The sequence below is a fragment of the Coloeus monedula genome (genome assembly GCF_965178545.1).
Source record: "Coloeus monedula genome assembly, chromosome: 27".
In the NCBI taxonomy this organism is placed as follows: domain Eukaryota; kingdom Metazoa; phylum Chordata; class Aves; order Passeriformes; family Corvidae; genus Coloeus; species Coloeus monedula.
The window spans coordinates 2,513,879-2,529,356 of NC_138807.1; the positions used below are offsets into that span (position 1 = coordinate 2,513,879).

The 15,478-nt window shown below is 46.7% G+C and overlaps 1 protein-coding gene across 9 annotated transcripts in view; it reads left to right on the forward strand.

Moving 5' to 3' along the window:
- Positions 1-15,478, forward strand: part of DOT1L (DOT1 like histone lysine methyltransferase) — a 76,382-nt gene that overhangs the window by 11,813 nt on the left and 49,091 nt on the right. For all 9 annotated transcript variants that reach the window (XR_014227123.1, XR_014227124.1, XR_014227125.1 and 6 more), the window contains exons 2-6: positions 5,081-5,124; positions 7,544-7,618; positions 9,899-9,962; positions 11,847-12,075; positions 13,606-13,700. Coding sequence is in view for 3 of the 9 variants with exons in the window: in XM_082297949.1 (XP_082154075.1) it covers positions 5,081-5,124; positions 7,544-7,618; positions 9,899-9,962; positions 11,847-12,075; positions 13,606-13,700 (507 nt within the window). In the remaining 6 variants the exon portion in view is untranslated. The remainder of the gene's footprint in view (positions 1-5,080; positions 5,125-7,543; positions 7,619-9,898; positions 9,963-11,846; positions 12,076-13,605; positions 13,701-15,478) is intronic.

The window sequence follows — 15,478 nt, forward strand, 5'->3', positions numbered from 1 at the left end:
AGTTGTGCACAGATAACTGAGCTGTGGCTGCTGCTGATCCTGTCATGCACACCGTGGTCTCTGTATTTATAATGTGTACTATTGGGGCTGCTTTAGTTTTCTCACCCCGGTGGTAGAGTAAGAGCTGTGAGTGCTGCTGAGTCCTGGAATAACCTCAGGTGGAAGGGAACCACCAGGATCATCAGTGCAGCCCCTGGCCCTGCACAGACACCCCAACAACCCCAGCCTGGGCATCCCTGAGAGCGCTGTCCAAACGCTCCTGCAGCTCTGGCAGCCTCGGGGCTGGGCCCATTCCCTGGGGAGCCTGGGCAGTGCCCAGCACCTGAGTTCTGCTCATATTTGTGATTTTTAAATTTGGGTTAACAAACAAAAGAGTGTGATTATAGAAAAGGATAATGATTGCTTCAACATAGATATTTGGAAGGAGCTTTTGGGCAGTGTCTTATTTGGCTTTTAAATCACATATTAGGGCTTCTTGTATCTGCAAGATACAGAAGGTCTTTTTTATGAGGAGGTGAAGGAAAAGATTGAACTCTTAAAATTTGCTCTGTGGTCCTACCTCCATGGCCTGAAGGGTGACAGGAGTTGGTGTCTGTAGGAGGACGCAGCCCTGTGTTTGTGGGACAGGAGCTGTGTGTGCTGGGGGCACTGGTGTGCTCAGAGTTACAGCAGTGGGGGTGTTGCTGGCTCCAAACTCCTGTGCTCAGAGGTGTAGGAACATGTGGATGAAGAAACCTGTTGTAAGAATCAGAACTATGGAGCTGTTGAGTCCTGCTGGCTGGAACTGTGCTCCACTGTTTTCCATAGAATGTCGGATTCTCTTTGAAGTGACTTTTGAGAAAGTGTCTGCTTTCTTTCTGTTACTTTTTCCAATGAAATATCTTGGCAAAAACGATTGAACTTTCTCTGGGAACTCACGTTTCAATTTAAAATTCAGCGTTTAGGTTGAAGACCAGAACTCTGAAAGTTCAGCTGGAGAGGGTTGGCTGCAACAACTCAATGTGTGTTTAGGTTGGGTTTGTTTAAAACTTGTTGAGAAGAGCTTTGGGCAGTCTCAAAAATTACTGCAGACTGTAACTCTTTACTTTAAATACTTTCCACATTAAAGAGATAAGGGTGATTGTGAAAAGCTTCCATTTATGTGGCTCAGAAGATTCCAAGGGCCTCTCAGATGACATAAATACAGGAACATTGGAAAGTACATCCAGGCCAGGACCAGCACGTAGTGTGCTCCATCCCCTCCAGCGCAGGGAGGAGGGAGGGAGAGCAGCCTGGAGCACGAGGAGGGTGAATGGAGCTGCTCTTTGTGACAGAGAGCACCGTGGTGCCATCATCTTGTGACTGGGAACAGAACACAGAGGCTGCTTGAGCCTCGGCCAAAAGGCTTCTGCACGTGGGATTCCAGGATTGATGGAGTCTGTGGGAGGCTCTTCCCCAGGAGGTGCCACTGCCAAAGCCCTGTGGGTGTCACAGTCCAGCACGACTCACAAGCACAGCCTGCCTGCAACCTGAGTCATGGGCACTGCAGCTGGGAAAAATAATGTAAAACACCTGAACTGAGCCAAAAAACCCAAACTCAAAGCCATGGTTGAATTGGAGAAGCTTCAGGGTACCTTTTGGGGGTGCAGGGTTGGCTGTTGGCTGAGCAGGGTGAGGTTGGTCAGGCTGCTGGTGCTGCAGCAGAGCCATCAGGAATCACCATCCATCCTCCCGAGCTGCTGGATTCAGTGTTCCTCCCCTGGGCTGTGAGGGATCCGGGTTAAAGCTGCTGCTCCGAGCTCTGCTGTGTGGCTCACCTGAACCACTGCATCTGCTTGGGATGCTGGTGGCAGAGGCTGGAGCAGGGCCAGGGAACTGGGAGGTTTGGAAGGCTGATGGCAGAGGTTGGCTGGAGCAGGATCAGGAATCTGGGGGGTTTAGAAGGCCCATGGCAGAGGCTGGAGCAGGGATTTGGGGGGTTTAGAAGGTCCATGGCAGAGGCTGGAGCTGGGTGAGGATCTGGGGGATTTCTATTCCATTTGCCTTTTGGTTGCCTCAGACTCCCCATCAGGGCTGTAACCTGAACACAGATGTGATGCCTGCTGCTGCTCAGTGTCTTTTCTGATTAAATCATACAACCCTAATGATGAAATGGGGCCGGAAATTTCTCTAAGAAAAGGGAAGCTGCTCTGTATTCCCTTCAGATCTGTTTCCCTGCTTCCCTCAATCTTCCACAGCCAGCTCTGCTTTGAAAGAAATGCATGAGATCTTACTGGATTTTGTTTGCAAGACTTGACTGAGACCTTGGGAGCTTCTCTGCTCAGCCAAAGTGTGTTAGAGAGCAAAGTGAGCTTGGGAAGTGTTTCAGCATGGGAAGTTCAGCAGCAGTAGATGTGGAACTGGTTTGGATTTCATTATTCCTAGTTAACGTCACAAACTAAGCTCAAAGGCCCCTTCTGCCTGGAGTTCCCACGTGAGGTTGTGCAAAGTTACTTAAATCAGCTGATCTGTAGTTGTAGATGTCAATTGTGATTTATTATTATTATTATTTTTTAAATTGACTTTTTTACTTTTTAACCCATGACAAAAGAATCTGTTAATTAGGCAATTTTTGTCACTTATGGGGGTGTTTCCACAAAGGCCTGTAGGACAAGGGGTCTCTCATGTGCTCTGCTCACAGTGCCAGTGCCCAGCCCCAGCAGTGGGGAATGGAACTTCCTCCCAGGAAATGGTTATGGCAGAATAAGCCTGAATTCAGTTTTCCAGTATAATGTGCTTATGTTGATAAAGCAAATTCTGACTCTGCAGGAACACAGTTTATTGGGAGAGCTGGATCAGCCCAGGGGAGCTCTGCTGGGATAATTCTGCATGGAGTGAAACGTGAACGTTTCTGGGGGATGTTTATGGATGAGCTGCTGTCCGGGGTTATTCTTACACTTGGCAGATAAGAAATGAGAAGAAAGAGAAGTTCTCCTCCCTGCTTGTGCCTTCCTTTCAGTGCACAGAGAAAAGAGGAGAGAACACACTCTCTTTTATTTGTGCACTGAGAGGCAGGAGCAGGTTTTAGTTCGGTTGCTTCCCTGGTTTCTAGGCCAAGATTTAGCAGAAAAATTACCTGACATTCCTGGGAGATTGTTTATGGATGCTGCTGTTTTCTGTAGGGTTTGGGCTGTCCCAGCCCAGGAGACTGGAGGAAACAGCCCCAGATCTGTTCTCTGATGTTTGGGGTGCTCGTGTGGCAGCAGCGAGTTGTTAAAATGTGGCCAAGGCAATGCTCAGCTCCAGGCTCTGTGTGTTCCATCCCAAGTGTCCTGGCTACTGTTGTTGGCTGGTTTTCCTTCTCCATGCTGTAACTGGAATGATTTGGTTTTCTTGGCTTAGTCTTCCGTGTGACTTCTAGATTCGGGGTTAACTTTTTGTCATCTGAAAAGAAGAGCTTTTTCATTGTAAAATAATGTGTCTCATAGCTGTAGTACAGGATCCTGGACTGGTTTGGGTTGGAAAGGACCTTAAATATTGCTTAGTTCCATCTCCCACTGTGCCAGGCTGCTCCAAGCCCCAATGTCCAGCCTGGCCTTGGGCACTGCCAGGGATCCAGGGGCAGCCCCAGCTGCTCTGGGCACCCTGTGCCAGGGCCTGCCCACCCTCCCAGGGAGCAATTCCTTCCCAATATCCCATTCAGCCCTGCCCTCTGGCACTGGGAAGTCATTCTCCCATGTCCTGTCACTGACTCCACCTATTAAAATTTCTTCTCCCTCCTGTTTATAAGCCCCTTTAAGGCAATGGAAGGATGACAGACCTCAGAAATTCTTGCCTGTCTGTCTGTCCTGAGATATTTAACCAGGTATCCAAAGGGCTGTGTACAAATTTCTTAGAATGAGAACGTTTGCAGGCCTGGCTGATCCCAAGTGCATGAACTGGTTATACAAGGGGAAAATGTGTTTCCTTCTGAAAATAGGAAAGCTGAGATACTGATGGAAAATGCTGCCATTTGACTCAGATCATGTCTTTCCATGTCTTGAAAATGAGATAATCCAGCCACTTTCTGTCATCAACAATCAGTGGTTTCCTTCTTCGCTTCCTTCCCCTGCCCCCAGTGCTCTGCTTTGTTACCTGTCCCTGCCCTTTGCTACAGAATTTCCCCTGATAGCTCTACAGAAATGACATTTCTGCAGCACAAGGCAAGGGAAATGATTTGAGGGAGCCTTTGCACTTGTAACTCTGGACAGGCCCTAGAAATGAGAATCCTAATTAAAAGGTCAAAGCCACTTCCAGAAGCAAATGTCAAAATATAACCCCAGTTTTGTGCAGATGGACTCTGGTAACTAAGGCTTCACAAGCTGGATACAACCATGTGTGTAAGGAACTCCTGTGGCTTCCCTAAAATAGAATTTTTTTGGTAGTATGGTGCATATAAATGCAGCTCCAAGGGCTTTTTTAAGGATGAATTTGTAATAACTTGCTAAACCCACTTGTGCTTCTGTTGCTCCTGAGTTAAATTCCCAAATGGAATCACCAAACCTGTGTGTCTCACCCTGGTGTGGATGTGTGATGCTCAAGGTTTGGCGTGTTTTGGGTTTCTGTTCATGAGCAGGGCTGCATATCCTGGCATTTCTCTGTGTGCTCTGAGGGTGTTTTTCCTGCTCTGACATCCACTCCCACTGTTTATTGGATGCTTTATTTCAGAAAGCCATTCCCTGTGCTAGAATCTCTCTGCCCATCTGGAGCTGGGAGCCTGTGCCAGCTGCTGGGCCAAGGGAATCAGCTGTTCATTGGGAACTTGCAGTCGAGTACCTGCTGCATCCCAACAATCCCCAAAGGCTTCGCTCACATCATCCCCAGCCACACAGTCCCTGACTGCAGGGAATGACAAAGAAATAAGGAGAACGACAGTTCCTTCATGTCAACCAGAAACATTTGAAAAAATTATTTCCTTAAGCCTTGTTTTTTCTTAGAGGGCTCATTTTGATGGCTTTAATGGGTGGAATTCAAAGACTCCTTTCCCAGTATGCTTGGCACCTGTATCCTTAAAAATACTGTGATTCCTGTACACTCCTGACAAACAGCACCTGATGTGTCTTTTTTTTAAATTTTATTTCAGGACAAACACCACGATGCTGCTCATGAAATTATTGAGACAATTCGGTAAGTGCTGGTGCAGCCTGGCTGGGACCCTTCCTGTGCCCCACTGCAGCTCTGGGAAGGGGTGTCTGGAGCCAGGACACACAGGAGGGCAGCAGTTAACATTTAGCAGCTCTGAGTTATTTTCTAAGCTGAATTTGTTGCAATACAGAGCTCCCTGCCAAATAGATTTTGTTTTATCTTGCCTGTTCCATTCTGTTTTGAGCAGAGTTAAAAATGAGTGCTAGTGTTCAGCTTTAATACTTGTGGCAGTTCGTATTTGAGCTGTGGACAAACAAGGTTAAGGAAACATCCTTGGCTTGATGTGTTACATCCTGATCTTGCCTCTGCCCACCCTCTCTGTTTCCCCTGTTGCTGTGATCTTGCAGCATTTGGGTTGTTTGGCAATGATCTCCCTGTAGCATTCCTCTTAATCCTGCTGATGGAGTTGGAACAGCGTGGGGAAAATGGGAGGATAAAGGTGAAAGACAACTGTGAGGAGCAGGAAGTCAGAGGATTTCCCAACACGGGCTGTCAGGACGTGACTTGCTGTTATTTCAGCAGGATTAGGGGGGGACTTGCCAAAGAACAACTTTTAATAAATGCTACACGAATTCCCCAAACACCTGAGGGATGAGTTATCCCCATTACAAAGCTGTTCTTGTTAACTGTTTTAGATCCTTACAGGCTGCCCTTGGCTCAGCTCAGGGCTGTATCTGCAGCATGTTTTAATGCTTGGGTGGTGCAGATACAGGTGAGGTACGAGGTGTTTTACCTGCAGAACCCCCTGAGCTCACTATTTGGTCACATATGGCAAAGGAAAAGGTAGCAGTGAGCCTTGTGTGCTCCCCGTGTGAGTGTGAGAGAGCCAAGTGCTTGATAGCATCACTCACATGCACAAAGTCAGAACATTTCCCATGGTCAGGGGTGGCAGAGGATGTGGAATGGGGCTGGAGCTGAAAATCTTTCTCCTAAAGGAGTTTCTTTCCTATCTACAGAACCCTGCCACAAAACACTGCTGCCAGTTTTCCTGGACTGGTGGGGATAAGATCCTGTGCCCTGGGATCCTGTGGCATCATTTGTCAGTGGGGTTGGAGAAGGCCCTTTCCAAGGGGTTCAGAGGGAGCTTGGGCTGGAGGGGGTGGCTGGAGCTGTTGGTGCTTTCTGTGCTGGAGGCAAAGGGAAACTGTCTTAGGAAGCAGTTGGGTCAAATCATGTTTCACAACTGTGTTTTAGGCAAGACTGGAGTGAACTCAGTGTCAGAAGCTCTCATGCTGCCTTTGCCTTGTGCAAAGTGATGTTGTGAAAGTGGTGGGTGAGAGAATGCAAAGAAGCCTTTATCTCATCAGGCAGTGGAATCATGGAATATCCCAGGCTGGAAGGGACACAGGGATCAAGCTGCTGGTAGGCAGCTGTTGACTGCCTGTTGCTGTGATTTAAGAGTAGAAAGTTTGAAGGGAGAGCCCTGATGCTTTTAGGGGAGATGAGAGATACCAGAGGAGAGTCAGCCATACATGTCCAAGTTCTGGTTTTCACTGGCCTGTGTTGTTATTTACCATGTGTGAATCAGCCAGAAGGAACAGAACTGTTGGCTCTTTAGTCATTATTATTATTTTTTTCCCCACCATTTTAATAGTGAAGAATGGAGCAAGGTTCATGAGGAAGAAATTCTGCGATTCCTCTTGGAATTCATCCTGTGATGTGGGGTTTTTTGATGCTGACAGTGCTCTCCAGTTTGATATTTGTGGAGGAAAGTGTGTGCAGAGCTTCTGTGGCTTTTAAATTGCCTTTGAAGGGAATCAATCTTCCTCCATTCCACAAGTGAAGCTCTCTCCTGTGAGCTGCCATTGTTGGATGCACTGCAAGTGGGCACATGCTTTCCCTTTCTGATGGCCACAACGTACAGGGCTGTGTTCATTCAGAGTATCAAAGGGGTCTTTTATCAAAAGAACTTCGAAAAATCGGGTTTGGTTGGGTGTGTAAGGTTTAAGAGCAGTTTAGGCACTCCCCAGAGGAGAATATCCTGGCACTGAGTGGTTGGTGACAGGGCTTTTGGGCTGCTGTGGGAAATGTCTTCTCCACATTTCGCTTTGTCAAAGCTTCCTGCAGCCTCAGAATTCTTTGGAAATGCTGCACTTCTGCATTTTATGTTAGATTAACATCAGCCATGACTTTGAGTATTTTAGACACGTGGAATACATTTATCACCTCATTTTGAAGCTTTATGCTCCTGCCAGTGTCTACAGGCATCTTGCTGTTTATTCAGTACAAATGTGAACTGTTGCAGTTTTCCATGATGTCTGCCTTATTCCTGGCAGTATTGTGAGCTCCCAGGGCTGCTGCAGTATCCTCTCTTCATGTAAAGCAGCCCAGAATTGAGACAAATGACCTTATTACTCTTAATTGGCAATACCTCTCATCATTATTTCTTCTCTCCTTCCAGGTGGGTCTGTGAAGAAATCCCAGATCTCAAGCTCGCCATGGAAAACTATGTTTTAATTGACTATGATACAAAAAGGTGAGAGGAATGTTTTTGTTCCCAGTAGGAGTTCAGGCCAGCACGGGGTGTAGTGAACTCGTGTGTAACTGGTTATTCTTAGACACTACCAGCCGAAGTTTTCTCTCAGAACTGGCTTCAGGCTCTGCCGGAGTTATTTTGGTAGGAAATGTGTAACAGCAACATTGGCAAAGGCAGTTGGATTAAGGACATAATTGGAAACTCCACACAGCTCAAGTGCAGCTCTGCTGTACGTTGAATTACTCACTGTGAAACAATGATCGGTATCTGCGCCCTTGGAGTGCGGCCAGGGTGGGAATCTCAATGGCAGAGAGGTTTCTGCTCCTGTAGTAACCAGGAACTCCTGTTCACAACAGGGCACCACAGAGCTCTGTCAGTGGGAGGTGCACCTTCCCCTCCCTCCCCTTCCTGCTGGGTGGGGGCTGAATTAAAAGGTGAAATTCCCAGGGGTGTAGTGGGCAGTTGCAGGGGTTCTGAGGTGCCTCAGTTACATGGGAATTCATAGCCACGAGCTGTTCTAAATGAATGTCTGTTATGGGACATTCCCCTCTGGGCTGGGAGAGGCAGATCTGACCTGTGGTGTGTCTATGGAAGGTTTGAGGTTCTGTGCATGGACTTGGCTCTACTGAGACTGGGAAAAGGGGTAATGCTCAAGCTGCAGTTTACAGAAACCTCCTTAGTTGCCTTCATGGGAAATACTGAATTTATCCAAGTCCACAGAATGATTGAACTGTTAGAACAAAGTTTACAGATGAAGCTGCATTGCTCTGAGTAGAATCACAGAACATCCTGAGCTGAATCCCACAGGGATCATTGATCCAGCCCCTGGCCCTGCACAGACACCCCAACAACCCCAGCCTGGGCATCCCTGAGAGCGCTGTCCAAACGCTCCTGCAGCTCTGGCAGCCTCGGGGCCGGGCCCATTCCCTGGGGAGCCTGGGCAGTGCCCAGCAGCCTCGGGGGGAGGAACTTCTTCCCAATATCCAACCTAAACCTCCCAAGCACTGGATACTTCTTTCAGGATCTGCTTAAGGTATTGCTTCCTCTTCTCTCAATTTTCAATTGTTTAATTGCAAGACTTGTTAGTCCCTCTCTTTCTCCTGGAAAATTCAAAAGGAGCAGTCAGGGTCAAGCATCCCTTGTCATTAAAATCCATTAGTTTGGATTTGTGGATTACTCACAGTGCTGTAATTTTGTGGTTCTGGCACCCTCACTGGGTTTGTTTCACTGGGGACCATTGGTGTGGTTGGCAGAAATGCTGAATAAAAGTGAAACCCCTCTGTTCCCCAAAGTCACTCCCTACCACCTTCCTGCAGCTTTTCAAGGAAGTAATGAACTGGAATTTTGGGGTTTTTTTCAGTCTTTTATCTTCCTTTGAAAAAAATTGTCAAAAAACTCACTGGCAGCAGATGGGTTGAGCCAAGGATGTGAAGGAGAAGCAGCAGGTTATGGAAATGCAGACAAACCCTGCTGCAGCCTCTTGCTTTTCCCAGCGTGCAAACAGGCACAGGCAGGTGGAAGCTTGGAATGGAATGGGCAGAACTCATGGGAGAGGTGTCCTGGCCAGTGTAGTGACCTTGAGGATCACAAGAGACTGAAGTGTCCCTTCTGATGTCCCCTGGTCCCACCATCCCATCCCAGCTTTGGGAATGCCCATGGTTTATGATGTCAGTCCTGTAACTCCTTGTATTGTTTTTGCTGCTGCTTTGTGGGTCTGATTACGTAACAATTGATGTTCCCAGGAATATCCTTTATTTCCTGGCCTGAGATGAATTGATTTAATCCTCTCAGTTTGTGTCATTAAGGTATCTGCCTGGGCTGACCATAATCCCAGCCAGCCCCTGGAGCAATCCCCAGGCTTTCCTGGTGGGTGATAGTTTGGGCTTGTGTCCTGGCCCTGGCTGCATTTTCAGTCCCAGAGTGAGTTTCTGGAAAAGCATCTGCTTGTCTCAGGGCTGATTATTGGGAGAGATGACAGCAAAAAGGAGAAAAATGTACAGATCTCTTAAATTTCTGTGCAGCTGAAATTTTGGAGAAGAGGTTCTGAGAATACAGAACTTTATCAGTATGATTTACAATAAAGGAACTAATATTACTTGTCATGTACTCCTGGTCTACTGGGGATTTTATTTAAAGGAAACAAAGTCTTAAATCTGTGTGTGTAATTCCATATCCTGAGAGAAACAAACCCTAAATACCTACTAGGCAAGAGGATGGAAAATCCCAAGGTTTTACCTTCAAACCTGCCTGTTTTGAGCTGCCCCTGTGTTCTCCCTCCAGCTTTGAGAGCATGCAGAGACTGTGTGACAAATACAACCGAGCCATCGACAGCATCCACCAGTTGGTAAGGATTGAACTGGGGCCCTGCCATCATTTTTGTGTGCCAGGTTTGAATTCAGGTGGTGAAGAGCAGCAGAAAGGGGTGACTGACTCTGTGCTGCATTATACCTGCTCCTGTAGCATCATCAATACCCAGCACTTCCATGTTTTGGGGGGCTTGAGCTTGGTAATAAACTTATTTTCTTGATCACACCTGGGCAATCAAGGAGTTAGTATTGGTGGGATATTCTTACAGAAAGAAAGGAAATCAAACACCACTTTTTGTTCTCAAATTCAGAGCTGTTGCTCTTCCTTGTGCACTTCTGGCACTGTTATTTTAGCACTTGGAAACAGCAGAGAAGGAAAGGTTTGTCTGCGTTTAACCCAGGAATTTCTCATATAGATTAACTTTTGCACAGGGAAATCTGTGACTTATGGGTACTTAAATAATCCATATGAACTCTCCTGTGTGTTGTGGAAGTGATCCATGGCTTAGGAATTTCCTTGCCACAGTTCAGCTGCTCTGGCCTGTGGGATCACTGGCTAAAGCAGAATGTAATCTCTTTTCAGGCCAATTTAATGAGCTTTTTGGTTCTCTTACCCCCATAAAAGGTTGAACTGGAGGAGGCAGAACATGAACAATGAATAATGTTACTATTCTGCTGAATTTCAAAGCATAGGTGGATTTTTTTTCCTCTGCTGTGCTTATGGAATTATTTGAAGTGTGCAGTTATGGCAACAAGCCTTTTTTGCTGGGATTTTCTTAATTTTTTGGGCCTTAAAAACTTGTGCTTTTTTAGATTCAGGCACCTTCATGTGTATGTTGGTTAATAGCGAAATATTAGCAGCTCTTCAGCATTTGCCATTGCTGTCTGAACTGACAAACCTGATGGGTTTAATTTTTTCCTTCCCATCTGAATCTCACAGGAATTGTTTAGGAGGGGTCCTGGAATTGCCCGTTTTTGGTTTGTTTTTGTCAAAGGGAGAGGGAGACATTTTTAAAACTTAAGAACTTTTCTGCTTAGGATAGGGGTTTTTTTCTGAGGAAGAAAGGAAGCTTGATTTCCATCTCTTTCCTGCCACTCCCTGTTTGAGTGCATCTGATCCCTCCCATGGGACAGCTCCTGAAGCAAAATTAACCTGTTCTTGTGGTGACAGCCAGCATCAGTTCAGTGGGGATAGTAAAGAAAAAAGGAGTGAACAAACCTTTACACCCACCCCAACTCTATTCAGCGTTGAGCTTTACATTGCCTGCTGGTTTTTGCATCTCTTTAAATTCCCCTTTATTGCCTGTGAAATTCTCTGTTGGCTGAGGTGTGACAAAGTGCAGGGCAGCTGCTGGTGTGCAGCTTCTGCAGTGTCACAGAAGGGTTTGGGTTGGGAGAGACCTTAAAGCTCATCCCATTCCACCCCTGCCATGGCAGGGACACCTCCCACTGTCCCAGGCTGCTCCAAGCCCCAATGTCCAGCCTGGCCTTGGGCACTGCCAGGGATCCAGGGGCAGCCCCAGCTGCTCTGGGCACCCTGTGCCAGGGCCTGCCCACCCTGCCAGGGAACAATTCCTGCCCAAGATCCCATCCAGCCCTGCCCTCTGGCACTGGGAAGCCATTCCCTGGCTCCTGGCCCTCCAGGCCTTGTCCCCAGTCCCTCTGCAGCTCTCCTGGAGCCCCTTTAGGCCCTGCAAGGGGCTCGGAGCTCTCCCTGGAGCCTTCTCCTCTCCAGGTGAACACCCCCAGCTCTCCCAGCCTGGCTCCAGTTCCGGTCACTGTTTTTATCTTTAAGGAGCACCTGCAGCCCAAGCTGGGGGAGAGGGGCTGGGAGGGGAGTGTCCCTCGTTTCTCAGCTGGGTTTGGTGCTGTTTCCTCGTCTCCATGGTGGGTTCACTCCTGTCCCCGCTGTCCCCCTGCAGTGGAAGGGGACGACGCAGCCCATGAAGCTGAACACACGTCCCTCCAATGGGCTCCTGAGGCACATCCTGCAGCAGGTCTACAACCACTCGGTCACAGACCCTGAGAAACTCAACAACTACGAGCCCTTCTCCCCTGAGGTCTATGGAGAAACTTCCTTTGACTTGGTGGCCCAAATGATCGATGAGATTAAAATGACAGAGGATGATTTGTTCGTTGACTTGGGCAGTGGTAAGTGACCAAATAACTCCTTTTTCTCTTTTTCTTTGCTGTTTATACTTTAAAAATCCCCATATTTGGGAAGCAAACCAGGACTAGGGATTGTCTTGCCGGATAAGCATCTTTTCTAGATAATCCCCAATGATGCTCCTGCTTTTCATGCCATGATTAAATGGACCAAACAAACAGCCCAGACCTCTTTTCTGGTGGCAGTGAATTATCAGCCCGCAGTGCAATAAACCCTTGTTACAAAGCCCTTGGTTTCTGTTGGTATTGTTGGATACATTTGTGAAGGGGAAACAATGTTAAAAATGATGTTTGACCCATAAAGTTGCATTCCAAAGGATTCATCTGTTTTCACTGGATTTGCTTTATGCCCTTTGTATCTGAACATGGGAGTTCTTGACCCTTCCCACGTGAAACACTTGGTGTGGAATCCGAAAATGAAGGTTGTTTTGCCTCTGACTTGTCAGTGTGTCAAAAAAGCTTTAATAGTTCGCTTGAACAGTTGTGAAACCCCACAAAATCTAACCCACAGCTGCAACAAAGTCAAGTTTTAAAAGGAAATAGTTGTGTCTAGTTGGTGAGGAAACCAGGTATGACTCAAGCACATGGGCAAGAGAGATACTGAGTAAAGGAGATGTTCTTTTTCTTGGTATAATCTGGTTCAGAACAGGAAAGGAGTAATAAAAATTTCCCCTCTTGCTTGATGTGTTCTGATGTTTTAGCACATTTAAACCCAAACAAGTATGCGTGGGTTTAGTTGTTGGTGTGATACAGGACTTCTGGGCAAACATATATTTTAAAAAACTCTATATTTTAAATATAAAACAGTTATAAATAAATATTTAATATTTATAGATGTTACGCATAATAAAATAGTAGATTGTAGGAGAATTAAATATTGCATTGAATAATATTAAGTAATTATTATATTAAAATAGCATATAAAATATATTTAGAATAAATTTTAAATTCAAATACAGTAGGATTACCATCCCCCCAAACTTTAAAACATCTCCAGCCAGGCTCTTCAGTGATTTTCTTACTCCTTGTCCTCTCTCAGTGGGACTGTCTGAAATTTCCTGTCAGGGACTGATATTCAGACGAGACCTTTAGAAAGACATCAGAACTGAGAAACTCTTTTCCATCTGGAGGAAAAAAAAATCTCCATAGATTCTCACAATTGTTTGTCCAAGAAGGTTAAAGAAGATCTTATCTGGGGCCCTGGAGTGCTGCTGGTTGGGTCACAGGCCCATGGCAGATACTTGAACCTGCTACCCCCAGAAATAAATCAGGTGTTTCTTGCTCTGATCTTGGGGCTGAGCAGCACCAGGGAAGTGGGAATGGCTTTGGGAATGCCCAGTGCCTGCAGTGTGCTTTCCAGCTGGGAATGTCAGACACCTGGCAGCTGAAAGTGCCCTCAGCCCAGTCCCACAGTTCAGCTGCTTTTTTTGTGTGCACTTTGCTCTAAGAGCTTCTCTCCCTTTGCAGTGGTTTCCCTGGAAGCCCTCTCAGCTCTGGGGTTTTTGTTCCCTGCAGGTGTGGGGCAGGTGGTGCTTCAAGTGGCTGCAGCCACAAACTGCAAACATCACTACGGAGTGGAGAAAGCTGATATTCCAGCCAAATACGCCGAGGTGAGTGAGCCTGGGGTGAGCCTGGGGTGAGCCTGGGGTGTGCTGGGTGTTGCTGCAGTAACTCAGTGGTGCAGGAAAAGCAGAACTTCAGCCCCGCTGGGTTTTTGCTTCTCAGATCAGCCAGTCCTGGAGCAGTGAAATGTCAGCCTGCAATGCAAGGATGTGCTTGAGGAAAGAGCTGAGTCCAGTCTGGAGTGCTCAGAAGGAGCACTGGCATCTTCCTAGAATGATTTCAGGCCCTGAAAGTCCTTTTAACAATAATGACAGGGCCTGTTCAAAAGGGAGTGCAGTACAAGCTTCATCCAAATACCTGCAGTCATTCTGTGTCTGCAATGCTCTAATGCAGCTCCCAGAGGCCACAGCAGGCAGCAAATCCAGGAATAAATTCACCAAACCATTACTTCTTAAATATTTTAAAGGCCATGTGTCTGCCTGTGGTGGTGATGCCCCTTTTTCAGTTATTAAACCACCAGAGGCTCCTCTGAGCTGGGTGTCTGGTGTGTGACTGCTTAGGAGGCACCTTAGTGAAGAAAACCATAAAATGGACTGAAGCTGAAGGAGGGGAGATTTAGATCAGAGATTAGGAAGGAATTCTTGGCTGTGAGGGTGGCACAGGGTGCCCAGAGCAGCTGTGGCTGCCCCTGGATCCCTGGAAGTGTCCAAGGCCAGGTTGGACAGGTCTTGGAGCAGCCTGGGACAGTGGAAGGTATCTCATGGCAGAGGGTGGAACTAAATGATATTTAAGGTCCCTTCCAACCCAAACCATTCCATGATTGTGTGATAATGTTTAGTCAGGCTGCTTTAGTCAGGTTTCTTTACACTTCTAATCCTGTGCCAACGGGACACACAGAGATGATGAGTTCAAGGCAAACCTGGGAGGCCACAAGCACCCAGGGAAGGTCAGTTATGTCTTACCACAAGAAGTTTGCCTGAACAGGAACTGTTCCCTCTGAATTGTCAAAACACACTGATTCAGCCTGGTCAGGCTGGAAAATTATCCCTCATGGAGGGAGGGAATAAATAAAAGTCCTTGATCCTGCTTTTCAGTGATGTGGGCAAAAATGCATAAACACAGTGGTGAGGAGGATCAGACAAGGACCTAAAAATCCACTTTGTTTCCCCTGCCAGGACTCAGTGGAAGTTTTTACCAGGAGGGCTCTGCAGTCTCTCTGTGTGAACATCCTGGTTTCACTTTGGAGCTTTTACAAGGCCAGGAATCCCCTCTGTGTTTATCATTAAAGATCAGCATTATAAGGAAAAGTGACATTCTCACTTTCATTATTCCCCCTTCCTGTCACTGTGCAAACACAAGGCTTTAGTGAAAACAGCAAACAAAAGAATGACCCACAAATTGAATACTAGGAGTAGTCACTGCTGGGCTACCTTCAGTTTCACAAGTCTTCCATGAGATTACTGGGTGAACAAAATATTCTGCATTATGTCCCTGGTTAAATCCTGTCAGATTTACCAAGCAAGGAGCTGCTGCAGTGTCAGTGTGTGTGCAGCTGCCTCGTGCCTGTGTTAGGGTTTTCCTCCAAATATTTGTGGAACAAGTTGGATTGAGTTTCCAGTTAAGATTGGCTGGGGCACCACATCCCTGGGTACCATGATAATAGTTCCCAGATAATTGATGGATAATAGATTTTGAAAAGCTTCACCTGAAGAGGAAGAATGTTATGGATTTGCTTTAGTGAAATTGCCTTAATAAATTGAAATGTAAGTTAATGCACGAAACTGCTGAGGATTTTTGAGTTACCCTGCTCAGCTTTGGAGTGCTT